The 21615-nt window shown below is 41.6% G+C and overlaps 1 protein-coding gene across 1 annotated transcript in view; it reads right to left on the bottom strand.

The window, feature by feature from the left end:
- Positions 1-1030: 1030 nt before the first annotated feature.
- Positions 1031-21615, bottom strand: part of slc9a1a (solute carrier family 9 member A1a) — a 109861-nt gene continuing 89276 nt past the window's right edge. Inside the window, exons 9-12 of the mRNA XM_084336880.1 lie at positions 18260-18383; positions 17367-17468; positions 13660-13741; positions 1031-9395 (exon numbers count right to left, since the gene is read on the bottom strand). Of these exons, the coding sequence (XP_084193006.1) occupies positions 9109-9395; positions 13660-13741; positions 17367-17468; positions 18260-18383 (595 nt within the window). The 3' untranslated portion in view covers positions 1031-9108. The remainder of the gene's footprint in view (positions 9396-13659; positions 13742-17366; positions 17469-18259; positions 18384-21615) is intronic.

The following is a 21615-nucleotide window of genomic DNA, read 5'->3' as shown; positions in this document are numbered from 1 at the left end:
CTAACTACATACCAACATTCACATCAGATTTCAGGGCCTATAACCTTGTTACTACATTCTAACATTCACATCAGCTCTCAGGTCCTATAAGCTTGCTACTACATTCTAACATTCACATCAGCTCTCAGGTCCTATAAGCTTGCTACTACATTCGAACATTCACATCAGCTCTCAGGTCCTATAAGCTTGCTACTACATTCAAACATTCACATCAGCTCTCAGGTCATACACACTTGTTGTTACTACATTCTAACTTCATACTAACATTCACATCAGATTTCAGGGCCTATAACCTTGTTACTACATTCTAACTACATACCAACATTCACATCAGATTTCAGGGCCTATAACCTTGTTACTACATTCTAACTACACACTAACATTCACATCAGATTTCAGGGCCTATAAGCTTGTTACTACATTCTAACTACACACTAACATTCACATCAGCTCTCAGGTCGTATAAGCTTGTTACTATATTCTAACTATATTATACTAACATTCACATCAGTTTTGAGATATACCCCAATTTCTCCCATTTAAAAACTGACGTTGTCAACAGAGATGCAACGACATGCAGAGGGCCTCCTATTTTTTGCAAACAATTGTGTAAAATTAAAACAAACATAAGGTGCGATTTTCAGTGCAAATCATTTTCAACCATTTGAAATACTATGTCATAAAGCTGGACTTTTTAGTTCCTGCTTGACTTTTCAAATTCAGCCACAAAGCATGAACTAGATATAGAAGACTGAGAAGATAGCAGGCTGACTGCTAAGTGTGGCAAAATAATAGTATAATTATCACAAGCATAAAGCAAAGCCACACATTTGCACAAATACGTGTTAACACTTCTAAATAGTTTTTCCGACCCAACAAGTAGTTTGAATGATTATTAGGACATGAATGCAGCATTAATATATCCCATTGCCAAGGATTGGAACCATTTTAAGTGCATCGTATGTCAGATTCATGACTTAAATAAGAGAAAAAACACAAGTTTTATAAAGTAAAACTTTAATTTGGTGTAGTTTCAGTGGACATTACTGCTCGTTAGTAAAGTACAGGGATGGAATGCTCAAAGCTATAGGCTAATTAACAAGACAGTGCACACTTGCAGTGTCATCTCTTTTTGATTTGTACATCATCATAGATTCTTATAACATCTTTTCCCCGAAAAAATATTCACTTGTATATAAAATAAAAATATTTTTTATTATTATTCAAAAGTTCTACATTTGCAAATCACAAATAATTAGCGGACAAAAACAGACCCAACAAACAAAAAGGAAAATAAAATGGATGAAACCAAAAATGTGAATAAACATGGGGCGATACAATCTCCATGCCTCGCTATCACAAGCTAATTCTCCACTTGCACAATGTGGGGATTGATTGAAAACGTTATTAACAGATTGCAGAATTGGTACAATACAGTACGGCTCAATACACACAATTGTTAAGGGGATGCAGACCAGAGAAAGACTTTCGTCTCGTTTACATCAGGGTCCCCCATCTTCAATTCATAATGAAGATATCATATCCGGTTACGTCTTTAGCCCCGTAGACTTCTTCCGGTCCCTTCACAATACATTGAGTGTGGCAACTTTTCCCCGTCAATTAAACAACTTTATCGTCACTTTTTTCGAAGGTTTTTGGGCTGTATTTCATGTAAAAAGGTTTACTGTTAAGAGTTGACGCCCCCACATTGTGCAAGTGTAGAATAGCATGGAATCTACCAGAATTCAACATTGCATCCCGGTTCCTCTGCCCAGTGGCATCGGCTACAACTGTGGAGCGACTTAATGTTGTAAGGCTGCGTTACATTACTGTGAGACAGTACTTCCCCTGTGATGCGTCTCCAGTCGCCATGCACAGCTTGTACGCTAAAATACAGCCATTTATTGCTCTCTCTTTAACATTAGTGTTTGAGATAAATGTTTAGTTAAAGTGCTTGTTGTGGTGTAATCATAGCTATATATATATATATATATATAGCAACTCTATGGGTGTAATATCGTGGCGTGTATGATAAGTAGTAGTTATAGGCAATCAGTGATGAGGACATGACGAACACAGCAAGGAGACAGCCTTTAGAGCTTCATAATGGTGACATTACTCAACCCTTATGTTGGTGGTCATTTGAAACAGGCTTTACCATGCGCGTCATCACTTTGTCGTACTACCTTTATGTCCGCAAAGTACATGTAGAAATAAATGCTAATGTGTCCTCACATGCGCTTGCAGAGTGGTTAGTCTTACAGTATACTATGTAGGCTTCAAGGAAACCAGTTGTGTATGAACATACAGTACAGTTGGACCATGCAGTGGATTGCACAAGCGTTACACATGGACTCAATAGAAAAGCGAAACCAGGAACACTGGTCGTTCGTTTTTCATGGACTTGGGAACACTGAGCTCACAGGGCCATTTCCTTTTGACATATGCTCAATAATACCATTACAGATATTTTAACAAGCAGTTGTAAATTCATCCCACAGTGAGGGTAGTTGATGAAGCCAGGGCCCCGACACACGATGGCACGCGTTCAAGTTGGAGTGTTGTAAATGCCACTGGACTGCCGTTACAGTGAGGTAACCATGAGATGAAAAAACAAACGTATAAAGCATTCAAGAACCAAGCACCTGGGGCAACGTAAAGCACATTAAACCTAGTAAAGTAATTTCCACTCGGGGACAATAACATTTGTCTTTCTATCTGATCTGAAAACATGTTGAGCCCCTGTGAAACACACAACGAGAAAATAAAAGATCAATCTTTGTACGGTAAAGCAATTGAACACAGATAAAGCACATGGAGCGTTATGGATCACATGTAGCAAAGAAAAGCAATGTGAAGACCTCGGTCTAACCAGAGGCCTAGACCTTGAAATTCTTTAAAGAATCTTCCCACGAGGACAAGAAAAACTCTGCATTACTTGAATCAATTCACTACTGTAAAACAACATTCGGTGTGAATAGATTAAGTGATTAAAATAAGCATTCATCATTTGAAAAGTGTAAAAATAACAAAACATAAGCCACTTGAATGTAATTATTATAATTTTTTTTTGCTTAAGAGGACATTGCTTTCTAAGCAAATGTTTTAACAAAAGGCAAACCGATGGTCATATACATTAAAGCTGCAGTGTGGAACCTTTACATATAAATGAATGTCCGTTACATTTAAGCCCTCTGACTAACGAGTTTTCACAGTGCTGATTAATCACAACCAGGGGACTCTCTGTATTTCTCAGTATACCGTAGTAGTGTCTGTGTCTAGACATTCCCACGCTAGCGCCGGTAGTGATGTGTTTTACATCAACCAGCTATGATTGGCTAGTCTGCCAGAGCCCAGAGAGGAAGAGAACAACAACAACAACAACAGTAGCGACAGAGCGAAAATGGCGGGAAAACCCAAGAAGAGTCTAAGAATAGTTTCTGGAGTGGATGCTCCAGTTAAAAAAAGAAACCCTGCATTCAGAGGAAGGAATAAATATATATATATTTGAAATTTTTAAAGTATTTAAACGGCGAGGACGAACACAGATAACTACTTACTCTCACTGCCAATAGGTGGAGACAAAATGTTCCACACTATAGGTTTAACAGACATAAGTACTACAAAGTAGGTTCCTATTATGAGTTATATTGCTTAAGATCAAAGTGTCCGCACTTAAATGTTACCCAAAGGTAGTGATGTGTGTGGTGTTGCTCCAAAGAATGCATCCCTTCGGATGCAACCGTTGTGATTGGAGGATCAAGTAAAGAGGGCGGGGTTTGAGAGAGGAATTCTTAAGGGCAAATAGACACTTTGGTGGGACAGATGCTGGTGGTTTTGGGCCTTTCGATCAATGTAGTCACACCAACTGGTCCATGTAGCGTCATGGATTATATCATGAATGATATCATGAATAGCATTTCAGTATATTATATGTGTTGTAGCCTTCCTGTCTCTGAGGGTTTTTCATTTTAGTTAGTAGTTACTGCTCTTTACTGGACATTTGTTACATTGAGAGAAAAAGCTCTTCATATTCCCTCTAACAGCTTCGCTGTGGCTAGCTATGCCCCATGGTATTAATGTGGAATATTAACTAAAAAGCAATTGTTAGCCAAAAACTGAAGTTACTAGTAAAAAAGCCTTTCTCCGCAATGTAGGTTACCGTCTGCGTAGCACTGTTTTGTATTTTTGTGCGTTCGTTTCTTTGATTGTTATTGTGGATGATCTTCTGATGTACATGCATTGTTACGCAATAAAAACATTTGATCACAAAAGGAAAAAGAATCAACTAGGGAAAAAAATAATAAAAAATATCCCTTTAGTTTAGGGTATAGTAATTTTTTTTCAAGAGGGTAACATAAACTGCAGTTAAATAGATGCCAAATTACGAGACCATCTGGAAAGGTAATAATAGGTTGCCATTTCCCGATAGCACTGCATTAAGCATCCACTCACAGCTGCACAAAGAGATTGCCCAGTGTGTACAGTCGGTTAGGCAACTGCATCCCATCTCAGCAGCTTGCCGGTGTAACACTACCAGTTCATATGCGTATCATTTAAACAAAAGGAGAGGATTTTGAAGGGGAAAGTATCAAACGCCAACTGGACAGAAAAGCCCCCTATTCTCTTCTTATCCACAAGCCCTCCTCCCTGTGGCCTTATCCATGTTGACAGTTTGAGCAACGGCCCGACGCACCACCGACATTCCGGGGGTAATTCAATTTGGCCCCGCCGGGAAAACGAGACGCTTTATCTGTTTGACCTTCCTATCTCTCCACCTTCAACTGCCCTTCCTCTCAGAGAGAAAGGGAGTAGGGATGAGACGGAGAGCTCTACCACACAGAACGGTAACAGAGGGAATACTTACAGTACAGGCTCATTACAGATACACGTTCAAATTACAGATGGGAATGAATTAGCCAACGACTAGTCCATTGATCGCTGGGGGCGACGTACTAGTTGGCGATGGAAATTAACTGCAATGTTAATCTCAACTGAACCTGTAGCTGGAACAGGCGATGGCTCCAAAATAACATGTGGAATTTGCAATGCACATATATTTATCACCAATTGTCAGGTTGTTGGCCCAAATTAATGGTCAATATAATAATTTTATTTTTTTTACCCCCATATCATTTTAGCCTAGTAGGCTAGCCGATAACATAATTTAAGATGAATCCTCAGCCAAATTAATCACAATTCCCATCCCTATTTAAAATACACAAAGACAGACACACGTGGGTCATACTACCAGTGTGCACGTGTACACTACACACACACACACACGGGTCATACTACCATTGTGCATGTGTGCACTATACACACACACACACCCTCCTCTGCAGCCACGGTAAGCCCTAACAGATGGGACAGAGAAGAAGGGAGGAGAGAAGTAAACAAACACAGACTTTGCGCCTCTCATGCGCTTTCCCTCAGCTGTAATGAGAGCTTTCCAGAGGTGCTCTTATCAGCAGCATAACCATCTACTACCAACAATGCCTCAGTCCAGGTTCCTCGTGAGATAGACTGTGTGTGTGTGTGCGTGTGTGTCAACACCTATGTCCCACACCAGATTCGATGGACTGGCCTGCGGGACCACATTGATTGGAACTAGACGTCACACTCTCGCTGTGGTAATTTCTGATGACAATAAGCAGGCGTGAGTGGAATGAAAGTGAAGTGTGAGCTCATCCATGTTGATAGCACTGCAATTCAACCATTATGCATAAAAAAACAAACAAGTAATAACCGATGCGACACGATTAGGGTTCTCAGTTGAGATATCCGAATGGATAACTTACAGTATATCATATTGCATTGACAGTAGTAGCACAGATTGATGGAATAATATTCCCCTTCACCCCCAAGGCTGTGTGTATAAGAGACAAGAAATGTACTTTTTTCATTTTTCCCCCTACACGGAGTACCTTACATGTTATACAACCACTATACAATACAGTAGAGAATTTCTCAAGTCTTAAAACGGTACTCACTCACAAGATTCTACTACAACGTTGTTGTTTTTTAGCGTGCAGAATAGTGATGTTTCACCCTCGCTTGACAACAGCTGTACTGGAATCAGCTTTAACTAGCAGGTCATCTTAATGCCTGTGTTGGATGTCAGCCTTGATATTTGCAGAGGGGGAGTTCGCCTCAAGGTTTTTGCATGATTAAAAGACATCCTTTTTTTTTTTTTATAATTATTTTTTATAGAATTAATAAATATATTACAACCAATAAACACCTCTTTATCAATATTTACACATTTTACATGTTTTTATATACTGCATAGTACTTGTTTGACACGGCATGCCTATAGTCTTGGCTCCGAAGGTTAGTTTGTGGGCATGGATGAATTCCTATACATATACTCGCCTTCACACATGGTTGAAAATGTTGAGTTGAGTTCAACACCGCCTGGGGATTTAAAAGCCTCTTATGACGGGGCAGGCTAAATAAAATAAAACATTTAAACCTGGCCAATGGGAGTGATGTGCCTGCGAGGTGTGGTGCGCATGATTTTTAAAGGTCTTTCGATAAAAACATTGAATGTGAGATATTAAGTAAGAGTATGGCTCGTGTGACCCAAGGGTTAAAAAGGAGAAGTCTGAATCAATAATGTCCAAGGTCATACCGATGAGATGGATGAATATTATACAGAGGCTACCAAACACTGACACGATTCAGAGATCATTCATGTACACACAATTCTAAGTCGCTTTGGATAAAAGCATCAGCTAAATGACTAAGTGTAAATGTACTCCTTACTTGTGTTTTCTTAAAGGGAATCCTGAATTGAGGAAATTTTTTTAAAAAGATGATATGACTGAAACGGACAATTATTTTGTGCAATATGTCTCTTCCAACGTGGTAATCATACAGTATCACATACACCACTCAACTCTGCACTGAGTCTGTCTCAGAGTCAGCTTCCTTTGCGTTGAGCATTGTTGAAATGAGCAATAAGGTCAAAATGTGCAGAGTTTTTAGGTCCGCGCTGGACACATTCCCGTACGTGTCCTGAATGTCCTTTGCACGGCGGTTTCAATGGCGAGTCAATACAGAATACACCCAGCGTTCCCTGCCATCCAATGTACACTGGATATACATCCTAGGACAGACCCCAGACCAGCTCTGACTGGTACCGGGTCACACAAACAGAATGTCAACGTTAACCCTGACATAAAATAAAAATGGTGAGATTCCATTCCAGATAACAAGCACCGGGTGAATAGTTTGTATCAGACATAAAACAACTGTTTTATTTCTCGACATATAGAAGCTACAGTCTGTAAGATCAGACATTCAGCCACTTCAAGTGATTTAACGCAACTAAGTATATTTTTTTAGAACTTGAGATAGTCTTCCTCGAAATATCGTCTCAATGGAATGTCTACAGATCAAGTGCTGTGAGCAAAAGTTTTTATTATTTACGTGCTCTGTTTACATCTAGGATAAGAGGCCCCGCCGTGCCTACACACATCTTACAGACTGCAGCTTTAAGAGGCCCCGCCGTGCCTACACACATCTTACAGACTGCAGCTTTAACACTTTCAGTGCCGGCCATAACGTTGATTAATGTCCTTGAGTGCCATCATCCACTTCAATGATAGCGTTAAAAACGCATAATCTATGTTTTAAATTATGGCTATGTGTCTAATCTGCCCGTCGCTTATCAATGACTTGTTTGCAGTCAACATTGTCGAAACAGAGTTTTTTTTTTTTTTTTTATCGGTTCATATCCTTTTTATAGCATTTCGAAAAGCTATCGTTTTCTCGAAAATTTCCGGAAAATAGAAAGATTCCCTCATAAACAGCATTTATTGGAATATTCTCGAATACACTACACGTTGTCATTTGTCTGCCTATTTATGAATCGTTTTCAAATAAACGCTAGATTATCGATAGTATATGTGTACTTATGCACGCTATAGAAGCGAGCTGAGAAATCGATTACCTCATTTCCTCAACATCACACACACACGCGGTTATCTCATCCTAAAACTGGTAACATAAGACTCCTTACCTTAGATCAGATGTTCTCCAAAAAGATTATTCCAATTCCTGATCGCCATTCCAAATATCGATCGCGTTTATTGATTGATTATTGGCTGCTGTAAATATATATTCCAGGCTGCTTTCCAACTCGCGATCACTTCCATGTTCATCAGATCCCTCGCCAGCATAATGGAGCCAGTTGGCTCCCCCCACACAGATCCAGCAGTCTAATCGAATGGGGTGCAGTTACACAGGGATAGACGATAGGGGGCGGTATTTTCCCATCTGAGCTCCTAGAGGGGCTGCTGTACCAACGGGAGACTCGGTTGATGAAATATGAATTCAGATAGCTAATAAAAAAATCAAATGACAATTTGCGTCGTCGGCACTCAACGGGGGGCATGAAAAGACGACATAACACGTCACTGGCACTCAAAGTGTTAAGAGGCCCTGCCGTGCCGACACACATCTTACAGACTGCAGCTTTAAGAGGCCCTGCCATGCAGACACACATCTTACAGACTGCAGCTTTAAGAGGCCCTGCCGTGCCGACACACATCTTACAGACTGCAGCTTTAAGAGGCCCTGCCATGCCGACACACATCTTACAGACTGCAGCTTTAAGAGGCCCTGCCATGCCGACACACATCTTACAGACTGCAGCTTTAAAAGCAGACCAATGATAGTTAAAAACATAAAACTAATGTCGACAGCAAATCAATAAACATGAAACAGGGTCAGACAATAAAACAGTCCAAACCTTTGGTAATGCATAGTTCTGTCCCCACTGACCCCCACGCTAAAAATCTCCCAGATAGCAGCCACTGCTTCTCCCATCCAATTTGAAGAAAATAAAAAAGGCAACGACAAAAACAGCTGGCTATTTTTAAATGTTCTGTTGCAATCGCCTTTGCTCTTTTGTTGATTTGGTTCATAGAGCATAGACCATAACAACGCTCATAACCAGTTTTGGCTTGTTTGATTTCCTAACCAAAGAGATGATTATAAGTAGATGTCGGCTTAGTGGTCCTTTCTCCTTTACTGCCCCACCGTGGTGGGGGCATGTGCGTCCCCCCCCCCCCTCGTCCGGGCCCAGTGGGAGGAGCTATCCTAGGGCAGGAAGGGTTCATCTTCCTCCTCGTCAGCGCCGGGACCCGGGTCGCTCAGGCACCTCATAAGCCTAGGGTTAGAGTCCCCGTCGGCCGCCCTGCCTCTCCCCTCCCCGGGGGGTCTCATCATCAGGCCCCGGTCCCCCTCCCGGTCCCCCTTGTCCTGCTTGCCAGCCCGTCGGAACTCGTCCATCAGGTTGACGGAGTCGGGAGACTGTGGCGAGGCCAGGTCCACCTGGATGGTGGGGACGCTGTCCGACATCGCCTTCATGCTGTAGGCCTGCGGGTCTGAGCGGACAGGTTGGGACAAGGGGACAGCTTTAGAGGACGCAAAACCATCCCTTTCTAAATCAGCCAAGAAACAATAATTCCTTTCCGAGTCCACAAACACACAACAGAGAGTTGGGGAGGAGAACATGGGTCACAACAACAACAACAGGTATAAAAGTCACCAATGAATCAACATCATTGTACCAAACTGACAAGTCCATTCCGAGGCGTTTTCACAATAGCACGCAAAGCAAGCATGCTGGAACAGTGAGTAGCACTTTGACTTGGAAATCACATTTTCACCAGATGTAATAATGCAACCCATTTTAAGAATTCACAGAACGTTCTTCCTTCTTCCACAGGACAGTTCCGTCAGTATTTGTGAACTCGCACCACTCTCTCCTAAAGATAGAAATCAGAGAGAGAACCCTCCAATCGGTGATGTAACTGTAACAAAGCTCCATAGACAATGAATGGGGCTCAGTTTATGAGGCCATACAATTTTTCTGTGAGCCCTTAGACCCAAACGAGCCATGCTAGAAGGTCCGATTCACAATTAAAACCTAATTTGGATGTAAGAGCTCACACAAACCTATTATGGCTTCATAAAGGGGGGGGGGGTTCTCTCTCCAATCCCTAGCTTTAGGAGAGTGGTGCGTGTTCACAAATAAATAATGACTAATTAAATGGGGAGAGAGAGAGAGAGAGAGACACATCGGAAATACTCTAAATTAAAGATATAAATCATTGTTTTAGCAGAGTTATTTAATCTCCGGTCACTCGATATGAAATTATATGAAATAGCTGTCAAAGGTGCTATTTGTAAGATTTTCCATCATTTGGAATGAGGACTGTGTACTGTATACTCAAACATGTCTAATACCATGGAATAGGCAAAAAAAGAAAGGTGGCCCATTTAGACTCACCCATTATATTATGTGGTTTGGAACACAATTTTGTCCTTTTACCAATAAGCTAGTAAATGGTAAAGGGACTGCATTGATATATTGCATTTAAACAACTGTCCCGGGGCACAGGGAGAACATAATGTCCCGGGGCACAAGGAGAACATCATGTGAATTCTTAAAATGGGCGGCTTTCCCCTGTGTTTGTTGCTCATAAAATGGATCTAAACCCGGACCTGTCAATCAGACAATACGACCAAGCCCATGCGTGAAGCATTCATGAATGTTAACAAGCGGGAGAGATGATGCATGCAATGTTAGGATCATAACTGTGGCGGATCTCTCTGGTCACCACAACTTAAAGAAAACTAAATTAAAACGCACCATCTCTACACTCACAACATACCTGTACCTGGACTGATTTTGGTCCCTTTCTGCTTCTGAACAGGTTTGAAATCAGTATCTTTGCCTAAAATGAAACCACACACTGGTTTACATGCTGGCTGGCACATGCAAATTTCCATCAGAGGGGGGGAAATATCAAAGAGTGGAATATTGCTGCTAGAACAGTAGCGTGGGCAGTCCATCCAGACACACAGTGATCGTCGCCTAGCGTTAGTTGGTGTAGTGATTCAGATATTAGTGTGTTTTTACACAGTAACTAACTACCGGTAGTGTGTGACTCTGACCATACGTTATCTGGTGCTGGTGGTTCAGATATGAGTGTGTTTTTACACAGTAACTAACTAGTGTGTGACTCGGACCATACGTTATCTGGTGCTGGTGGTTCAGATATGAGTGTATTTTTACACGGTAACTAACTAGTGTGTGACTCTGACCATACGCTATCTGGTGCTGGTGGTTCAGATATGAGTGTGTTTTTACACAGTAACTAACTAGTGTGTGACTCGGACCATACGTTATCTGGTGCTGGTGGTTCAGATATGAGTGTGTTTTTACACAGTAACTAACTAGTGTGTGACTCGGACCATACGTTATCTGGTGCTGGTGGTTCAGATATGAGTGTGTTTTTACACAGTAACTAACTAGTGTGTGACTCGGACCATACGTTATCTGGTGCTGGTGGTTCAGATATGAGTGTGTTTTTACACAGTAACTAACTAGTGTGTGACTCGGACCATACGTTATCTGGTGCTGATGGTTTAGATATGAGTGTGTTTTTACACAGTAACTAACTAGTGTGTGACTCGGACCATACGTTATCTGGTGCTGGTGGTTCAGATATTAGTGTGTTTTTACACAGTAACTAACTAGTGTGTGACTCTGACCATACGTTATCTGGTGCTGGTGGTTTAGATATGAGTGTGTTTTTACACAGTAACTAACTAGTGTGTGACTCGGACCATACGTTATCTGGTGCTGGTGGTTTAGATATTAGTGTGTTTTTACACAGTAACTAACTAGTGTGTGACTCGGACCATACGTTATCTGGTGCTGGTGGTTCAGATATGAGTGTGTTTTTACTAGAGCTGGGCCGTTAACGGCGTTAACGTGCTGGGTTAACGCGAGACTAGTATCGCGCGATAATATAATTGACGCCATTAATCTATATATATATATTTTTTTTTATTATTATTTTTCTTTTATTTATTTTTTTACCTTTATTTACCCAGGGTAGGTTCGCTGAGCACAGATGCTCTTTTTCAGGAACGCCCTGCTTCACATTCACACAGTTCCATTCACACCTGGGAGCTGCCCAGTACAACCACAGTTGACACCATTGGCCACTGAGCAACTCCACTGGAGCAGTTGGGGGTTAAGTGCCTTGCTCAAGGGCACTTCAGCGGTTGGTGTTCCTGCCGGTCCCGGGGATCGAACCGGCAACCTTCCGGTCACAAACCTGCTTCTCTAACCTTTAGGCCACCGCTGCCCCACAGACTGAACTGAATTGAGTGACCTGACTGGTTTATGGGAGTTTAACACACATGCTGGACTGAAAATTAATTGTTTGTTTTATGAAATGTTTTCTTATGATTTGAATTGAATCCAATACATGGACATTTTGCTTTTGAATTGAGCATGACTCTTGAGTGGTTTTTGAATTTATGAAAAGGTAATTGATTGTTACATTTTAGCAAACTAACCTATGATTTAGCTTGCTCAGTAGTCTAGGCCTACTATTAATTAAATTATTTGTCTACCTTTATGTGGTACAGTCTTATGCCGGAGCTATAGGCCTAATTAACCAATTAAAAAGGTAATTTGATTTGCATTGTCAGGGTTTTGCCCTGTCTGGCACCCAACAGGAAAAATATTATAGGCACTATAAGTAGACACCGCTACATAAAACAAGCTGGTCTGCCTGAGTGACTGGTGGAAGAAGGAGAAATAGAGATTGGACTGATTGAGTCAAGCCATGTCACATAGTTCAAGTTTGAAATGCTTCTTTCTGTTTTGCTCCTGAGAGTATGCTAGATACTGTACTGTTCTGTACTGGTAATATTATTTATTTGTGTTAACTTCTGAATAAAACAATTTATTAAACACAAGTACATCTTATTGAACATTATTTTGATATTTCATTACCAATTATCATAGCAAAACAGCTTTTTCAAACAGTCTGTAATGCATTTTGGAAACGGGAGATGGGCTCATGGTGTAATGGGCAACCTGGCCTGAGAAACGTAAGGAGGAAAGAAAAAGTAAGGACTTACTTCTGGTCATTATTTGGGTAGAACACACATATTTTGAATGCCTTCGGCATTTGCCATTTTAATCTAGATTAAATCCAGGATTGCAGATAGATTAATCTAGATTAAAAAAAATTATCTATGCCCACCTCTAGTTTTTACACAGTAACTAACTAGTGTGTGACTCGGACCATACGTTATCTGGTGCTGGTGGTTCAGATATGAGTGTATTTTTACACGGTAACTAACTAGTGTGTGACTCGGACCATACGTTATCTGGTGCTGGTGGTTCAGATATGAGTGTGTTTTTACACAGTAACTAACTAGTGTGTGACTCGGACCATACATTATCTGGTGCTGGTGGTTCAGATATGAGTGTGTTTTTACACAGTAACTAACTAGTGTGTGACTCTGACCATACATTATCTGGTGCTGGTGGTTCAGATATGAGTGTGTTTTTACACAGTAACTAACTAGTGTGTGACTCGGACCATACATTATCTGGTGCTGGTGGTTCAGATATGAGTGTGTTTTTACACAGTAACTAACTAGTGTGTGACTCTGACCATACGTTATCTGGTGCTGGTGGTTCGCCTGGACGATGAAATGGTGTCGAACATCATTTCATCCCATTGGTTCACCGTGTGCTTGCAGTGTGCAACAATAAAAAGGTGGCTGTGGTTGATGTTGTCGTTACGTGGCTGTGAATGGGATGGCTGGACTTACCCGAGGCCAATCTGGCTCTAGTGATGGTCGGGGAGTCAGGAGAAGATGCGGGCACCGTCAGGTAATTATTCATCTCAGTTATCTGAGAAACACACATGAATACACGGAACCTGGGCTGAGCGTGATGGAAACCACTGATAAGTCACCAACAGTCGAACAACAGATAGAGAATGTTATCAGCTAACATTGTGGCGGCCAGAACTGCCCCAATCGACCAGAACTGCCCCAATCTTGAACAGGAACGGTGCTTTTTCCACCAGGGTGTAAATCTGTGGTGTAATATCAATGATCACAGCTACTGTGGTATATAGGCCACCCCAGTGATTCAGCGGCACTGCTAAATACTTTAGAGGGATTTTATATCTTGCGTTAGTCTGTGATAGAAGTTCTAAGGAGATACTAGGTCTACAGTGGCCTCTAGTGCACTCCCCAGAATATTTTTTCATTATGTAATTGCAGGCTGATTAAATGGAAGTTGGAGGCGAGGCAACTCAGTGTACAAATAAATCAGCCTCGAATTGTGTCACGCAAATGAATTAAAGCGGGAGGGAGAGAGAGAGAGAGACGTCAGAAAGACTCTTAATTAAAGATATAAATCATTGTTATTGGTTAGCTGATATGAAATGAGTGGGGCTGCTGGGGTATGTGAGGTCTGTGAACCATCAGAGCAGGTAGAGAGACCGCGGGTCCGTGTAGTGTACGGTTTGAGCCCAAATAATCCAAAACGAATCCAATGGAACAACATAATAAGTGAGCAGTCAGCGTGAGACCGCTGTTCACTCTTGTTGTGTTGCAGCGCAGGGCAGTAGTGGCTATACTGCTGACAGGCTCAACCATAGATATATAGTTCTATATGTATCTATGGGCTCAACATAGTGCTGCACTTCCTGGTTTAATAGCACAGTCTGGTGCGCAGAGATATATATCTGTATGTCATGCATGTCTTAAATGTCATGATTAGATTAGTTTAGAATGATTCGATTAGATTCTTATATCTGTATGTTGTGTATGTCATGAATTGAAAATGGGGGACCCTGATGTAAACAAGACGAAAGTCTTTCTCTGATCTGCATCCCCTTAACAATTGTGTGTATTGAGCCGTAGTGCTGTACCCATTCTGCAATCTGTTCATTAAAATGTTCAATCAATCAGTATATATTTGTTATTTATTTTTGGTATAGTGCTTAACAAGCATAATTTAATGTTGCCCAGTTGTGGCCTGTTGAGGGGCAATACATAACAAAAGTTCCAAAACATCTATTGTATTTGTATGATCCACTATATAAACATAGTAATTATAATATCTACATACATGGCATTTGATTGGAGGCTAGTCTCACTTTGTCCCACATTAAAATAGTTTAGATTTGTGTATGTTGTTTATGTAAAAAAAAATATGAAAGTAACGCAATAGTTACTTTCTGAAGTAACTAGTTACTTTTATAATTTGTAACGGAGTAAGTAATTTAGTTACTTTTTGGAAGAAGTAACTAGTAACTGTAACTAGTTACTTTTTAAAAGTAACTTGCCCAACACTGTTTAGCAGACAGACTATAGCTGTCAAAGGTGCTATTTGTAAGATTTGCAATTGTTTGGAATGAGGACTATGTACTGTATACTCAACCACGTGTATATTCTAATACCATAGAATAAGCTCAAATAAAAAAGAAAGAAAGGTGAACCATTTAGACTCACCCATTATATTATGTGGTTTGGAACACAATTTAGTCCTTTTACCAATAAGCTAGTAAATGGCATTTAAACTACAGTAGTATTCCGACTACCCAAAGTTCTTTACAACTTCACACATACACGTACTGATGGCGAAGGTATCCATGCAAGACGCCAACCAGCTCGTCGGGAGTCAGGGGTTAAGTCTCTTGCTCAAGGACACACATGAAGTCGGGAGGGGCCGGAATTTAACCGAGAATCTTCAGATTGCCGACCGCTTCTACCTGCCACTGCCGCACCATAGTATAAAATGGCTGGTATCTACAAATTCCTCAAGTTGTCTAGATTCCAATGAAACATTTATCCTCTTTAAAGCATTACAAGTCAGCTTTGAGTCCAATACGACATCCCAGAGACAGTGAGGCTTCATTACTAGAAATTTTTGTGGGTGTGACTCTTATTGCAGGGTTTCCACAGACATTGCAAAATGAAATTCAAGGACTTTCAAGTACTTTTCTAAGCACTGTTTTCCATTTTTAAAAGGGCATTTAAAAGGATACAATTCACTTTTAAATGCAGTTTTTTATTGAAAAGAAAATCGGATCCAATATTTATGGCTTAAAACCAATTTGACAATTAGTTACACTTTAGATAAGAAAAAATTATATTTCTTGATTCAGAACTATTTTATCATGGATGAACAAAACGTTCAATGCGAATGGTTGATTTGAACTTCAAGGAGTCTTTAAGCACCTTGTTAAAAAAAATGCTGTTTTCAAGGAATTCCAGGCCTTGACCTTTTTTTTGACAAAAATCAAGCACTTTAAGGACCTTGTGCGAACCCTGTTATTAACACTAGAACGGCTGGCCTGGCACACTTTGGAATGCTGCGAGGTCAAATGACTTGTTCCAAGGGAATAAAAGCCTTAGAGTTGGCAACCAAGAAACACTGGCTCAGTTGATTTGACCTCCTCAGTGCAAACCATAGCGGTTAAGGGCTAAACAGCATCTAACTTTATTATTTTTTTTTAAATGAAATCAATGTTAACCATTTCTGCGGCAAAAACTAATTAACTCGTTATAGCCCGCCAATCGTTGGACGCCAAACAACGAGTAAACTCGTTATTGGATCAATTTTTCTTTTATTCGCTATTTCCATTCATAATTCATCCTGCTGTACTGTAGGACTGGGTGACACTCTGTCTGAGACCGCAGCGTTGCGATACCACCGCCTAACGCCTTTCGGCCGCTATTACACTCCATTTGAAACGATGTGGTTTGTTTTCTCGGCCGAGCTGCGGCGTGGGGGCGGGTTCTAAACACTCCGGCAAGACAAGTGGTCACCATGGTTGCCTCAACGAGTTCATCCGCCCGCCCGTTCATGTGCAATGCTGGATAACGTCGGACAAACGATCGCAATGAATATTTGGAATGGCGATCAGATAATTGGATTATTCTTTTTGCAGTACATCAGAGCCAAGGTAAGGACTATATATTACCAATCTTGCGTTGATCCGATAATTATTTCCCCGCGATTGCAGCCTGTGTGTGTGTGCATGCCGTTGGCTGCTATGGACGCACGGAGGGCCGGTTTTCCCCCGTCCCCTTTCGTGCATGCACAAGGAAACATAATACCGATAATCTACCGTTGATTTCAGGATGATTCGATAATCAGGCAAAAAATGGCAATGTGATAAGTGGATTTCACTAAAGGGCTGTTTGACAGAGTTCCCTGGGATTACACAGGATCACTCTACAACTACCGGTATACACATATTCACCACGGTATAAAACGGAAATGTATAGATGAAAAAATTATCTGTTTTTTGCACGTTGACCGGAAGAAACCCACTGACAATCGACAGCGTTATTAGATCCATAGCTATAATATAAAATATAGGTTTAGCTCTAGAAACAACAAGGTGAGCGCTTACATGGGGTTAATGGGTGGCAAGGCCTATGCACTTCTCGGAAGGGGCGTGGCACCCAATGTGTTAATTGAAGTTGTTTAGTCACTAAGATCACTAGAACCATACCTTCTTCTCCAGCTCAATCATCTTCTGCTTCTTCAGTAGGAAGTCATTCAGACCGTCTTCATAGGGATCAGCCACCAGAGTGTGTCTGTTGTAGGAGCGGAGCTGAGACAAGAGACAAATACAAACAAAAACATGTCACAGTCATCATGTAAATAAAAGATGGTACGTACACACACACACACACACACTGTAGTGGCCGACTGTCACTCCCTGATAGTGTTGACAGGCGTCACGATGCACCCATAATTAGTTCTCTACTCAGTAACAGTTTGTGATGTAAATATAGAAGAATGTCCATGTTGCGGCTGGTACGGTTTACAGGGTTTTATTGTCCAAAGAAGAATGAATAAATGGTTCAATTAGAGCAGTTGTCAGTTGCTCAGTCTATCAGTTCCAAACAGTGAAACAGGTAGGAAAACAAATCTCCATAACAGGTGCATGAATTACAGTAATCAGCTAGGTTACTTATAGTAGGTGGGGTGCCCCCTAGAGTTCAACATAAATACGACACCTAGTCTAAACAAAATTAATTCTAATATTCTAACAATACAAATCCACCAAGTCGGTTTCTGCTTCTACACACACCTCATGGACCAGATAAAAACCAGATAAACCACATGACTCTGATGAATCAGTGTGTGTGTGTCTGTGTGTATGTGTGTGAGAACCATCACCCTGTGGGGCTTCATTCATTCCATTTTGAGCCTGTCCGTTCAGTTGACCTATGCCCATTTTCCCAGTGATTAAAACAAACCAGTTCACACATTCTAATACACCACTCACCAAATCACCCCAAATAGTAAACTAGTATGAACAGCTGAACCAAGCAAACCGTGTTTTTGTCTTCTTCCCCCCAATTGATTGTGGTAGCGTGAAGCTAGCCTTTAACCTACCCTCTGGCGGGTCCTCTGCAGGTTACTCCTGAGGATCTTCCTGATCTCCTCCTCTCTGCCTTTGGGAATCTGAGGCAGGACCCTCTCTGGCAGGGCGGGGGGAGGCTTCTTAGGCTGGATGTTCCTGGAAGAGGAGTAGAAACACATTGTCGTTACTATAAAGCAGGAGAGCTAATGTGGGTGGAGGGTTTGTGGGACCAAGGATGCAATCAAACATTGATTCATTACATTACCCTAAAGGGGAACTATCTTATAAATGGCCTTTTTCAGTGTTTAGCATTGTTTCCTAGCTATGTGGACTTATATTAATATGATCTATGTCTCTAATTCTCATATTGGCGCATTCTTCCAATTCTCCCCTCACAATATTCACCCTCACTGAACTGAGTCATCTGAAAATGTGATGATTTGTGATGTCAGAAAGACACCGCTGCATGATAATCATCATGTCCCACAGTGGTTTACCATTGTGGTTGGAGCCCAGGCTCAAAACGGCTTAAGATCTTGAGGTAGAAAAATGCTGTTTTTGAAGACTTGATTAGAAATACAAAACAATGAATAAAAAAAATATATAATTACAGAGGTGTTCCATAAACTCACAGGAATTGTGTAAAAGTGCCCAAATAGTGAAAGAAATAGTAAAATAGTTCCTCTTTACCCTAAAAGACGATTATCATCATAGGGTTGTTTTTTCCGCGAAAACGAGTGATTTTCAAAATGCTATCAAACGGAAATGAAGCGATAAAAAAACAATCTGCCTTGACAATGTTGACTGGAAAATGAGTCTTTGATAAGCGACGGGCAGATTAGACACATAGCCATAATTTAAAACATAGATTAGGCAATATTAAGTTAACGTTGGGAGTGGATGGTGGCATTCAAGGGGGTAAAAAGGAAAACACGGCTGGCTCCCAAAGTGTTACAAGCCCACGGTACACCTATAGGTTACATGATTAACAAGCACCAAACAGGCCCACGGTACACCTATAGGTTACATGATTAACAAGCACCAAACAGGCCCACGGTACACCTATAGGTTACATGATTAACAAGCACCAAACAGGCCCACGGTACACCTATAGGTTACAGGATTAACAAGCACCAAACAGGCCCACAGTACACCTATAGGCTTCAGGATTAACAAGCACCAAACAGGCCCACGGTACACCTATAGGCTTCAGGATTAACAAGCACCCAACAGGCCCACGGTACACCTATAGGTTACATGATTAACAAGCACCCAACAGGCCCACGGTACACCTATAGGTTACATGATTAACAAGCACCAAACAGGCCCACGGTACACCTATAGGCTTCAGGATTAACAAGCACCAAACAGGCCCACGGTACACCTATAGGTTACATGATTAACAAGCACCAAACAGGCCCACGGTACACCTATAGGTTACAGGATTAACAAGCACCAAACAGGCCCACGGTACACCTATAGGTTACATGATTAACAAGCACCAAACAGGCCCACGGTACACCTATAGGTTACAGGATTAACAAGCACCAAACAGGCCCACGGTACACCTATAGGCTACAGGATTAACAAGCACCCAACAGGCCCACGGTACACCTATAGGTTACATGATTAACAAGCACCAAACAGGCCCACGGTACACCTATAGGTTACAGGATTAACAAGCACCAAACAGGCCCACGGTACACCTATAGGCTTCAGGATTAACAAGCACCAAACAGGCCCACGGTACACCTATAGGTTACATGATTAACAAGCACCAAACAGGCCCACGGTACACCTATAGGTTACAGGATTAACAAGCACCAAACAGGCCCACGGTACACCTATAGGCTTCAGGATTAACAAGCACCAAACAGGCCCACGGTACACCTATAGGTTACATGATTAACAAGCACCAAACAGGCCCACGGTACACCTATAGGTTACAGGATTAACAAGCACCAAACAGGCCCACGGTACACCTATAGGTTACACAGGATTAACAAGCACCAAACAGGCCCACGGTACACCTATAGGTTACATGATTAACAAGCACCCAACAGGCCCACGGTACACCTATAGGTTACAGGATTAACAAGCACCCAACAGGCCCACGGTACACCTATAGGTTACACAGGATTAACAAGCACCAAACAGGCCCACGGTACACCTATAGGTTACAGGATTAACAAGCACCCAACAGGCCCACGGTACACCTATAGGCTACAGGATTAACAAGCACCCAACAGGCCCACGGTACACCTATAGGTTACAGGATTAACAAGCACCAAACAGGCCCACGGTACACCTATAGGTTACAGGATTAACAAGCACCAAACAGGCCCACGGTACACCTATAGGTTACAGGATTAACAAGCACCAAACAGGCCCACGGTACACCTATAGGTTACAGGATTAACAAGCACCCAACAGGCCCACGGTACACCTATAGGTTACACAGGATTAACAAGTACCAAACAGGCCCACGGTACACCTATAGGCTACACATGATTAACAAGCACCAAACAGGCCCACGGTACACCTATAGGTTACAGGATTAACAAGCACCAAACAGGCCCACGGTACACCTATAGGTTACAGGATTAACAAGCACCCAACAGGCCCACGGTACACCTATAGGTTACAGGATTAACAAGCACCAAACAGGCCCACGGTACACCTATAGGTTACAGGATTAACAAGTACCCAACCGCCCAGGCCCACGGTACACCTATAGGCTACAGGAACTATATCAAGTTGCATCAAGCAGAATACCACTCAATTTAAGTCCAATATGGAACCTAGGACCTGAACCTGTGATGTCATTAAGATGTCAAATCTACAGCTGTCGGAGCCAATCCTTCCCACACTGACAAAAACATCCTACCATACCAGCGCATACAGACGTACCAATACCACCTTTTAACTGCCGAAACCAAGTCAGAGTCTGACAGTATATCGGCCGACACTAAGCACAGATGTGTTATTACTTAACAGTATAGACTTTAGTTTGGGGTCACGGGACAAAGTCACGAAGATGATTGAAATATTATAAATGTTTCTCCATTAGAGATCTAACATGCTACATGCACAATCTATGTGCCATAAATGCAGAAGATCCGGTCACTTTGGTCTCTGACATATTACAAAGGGCTCTCCCATATTACAAAAGGGATCTCCCTATCAGATTCTAGTATTGAGGAAATGATCTGATACGGATGCCTTGTGAATTAGCCTGGAATCTGATGCAGATGCCCTGTATTAGCCTGGAATCTGATGCAGATGCCCTGTATTAGCCTGGAATCTGATACAGATGCCCTGTTTTAACCTGGAATCGGTTATCTGATACTGATGCCCCGTTTTATCCTGGAATATATTATCCGATGCC

Source organism: Notolepis coatsorum (genome assembly GCF_963971535.1).
Source record: "Notolepis coatsorum genome assembly, chromosome: 19".
In the NCBI taxonomy this organism is placed as follows: Eukaryota; Metazoa; Chordata; class Actinopteri; order Aulopiformes; family Paralepididae; genus Notolepis; species Notolepis coatsorum.
The sequence above is the reverse complement of the archived record's forward strand: the minus strand, read 5'-3'. Positions and strand labels throughout refer to the sequence as shown.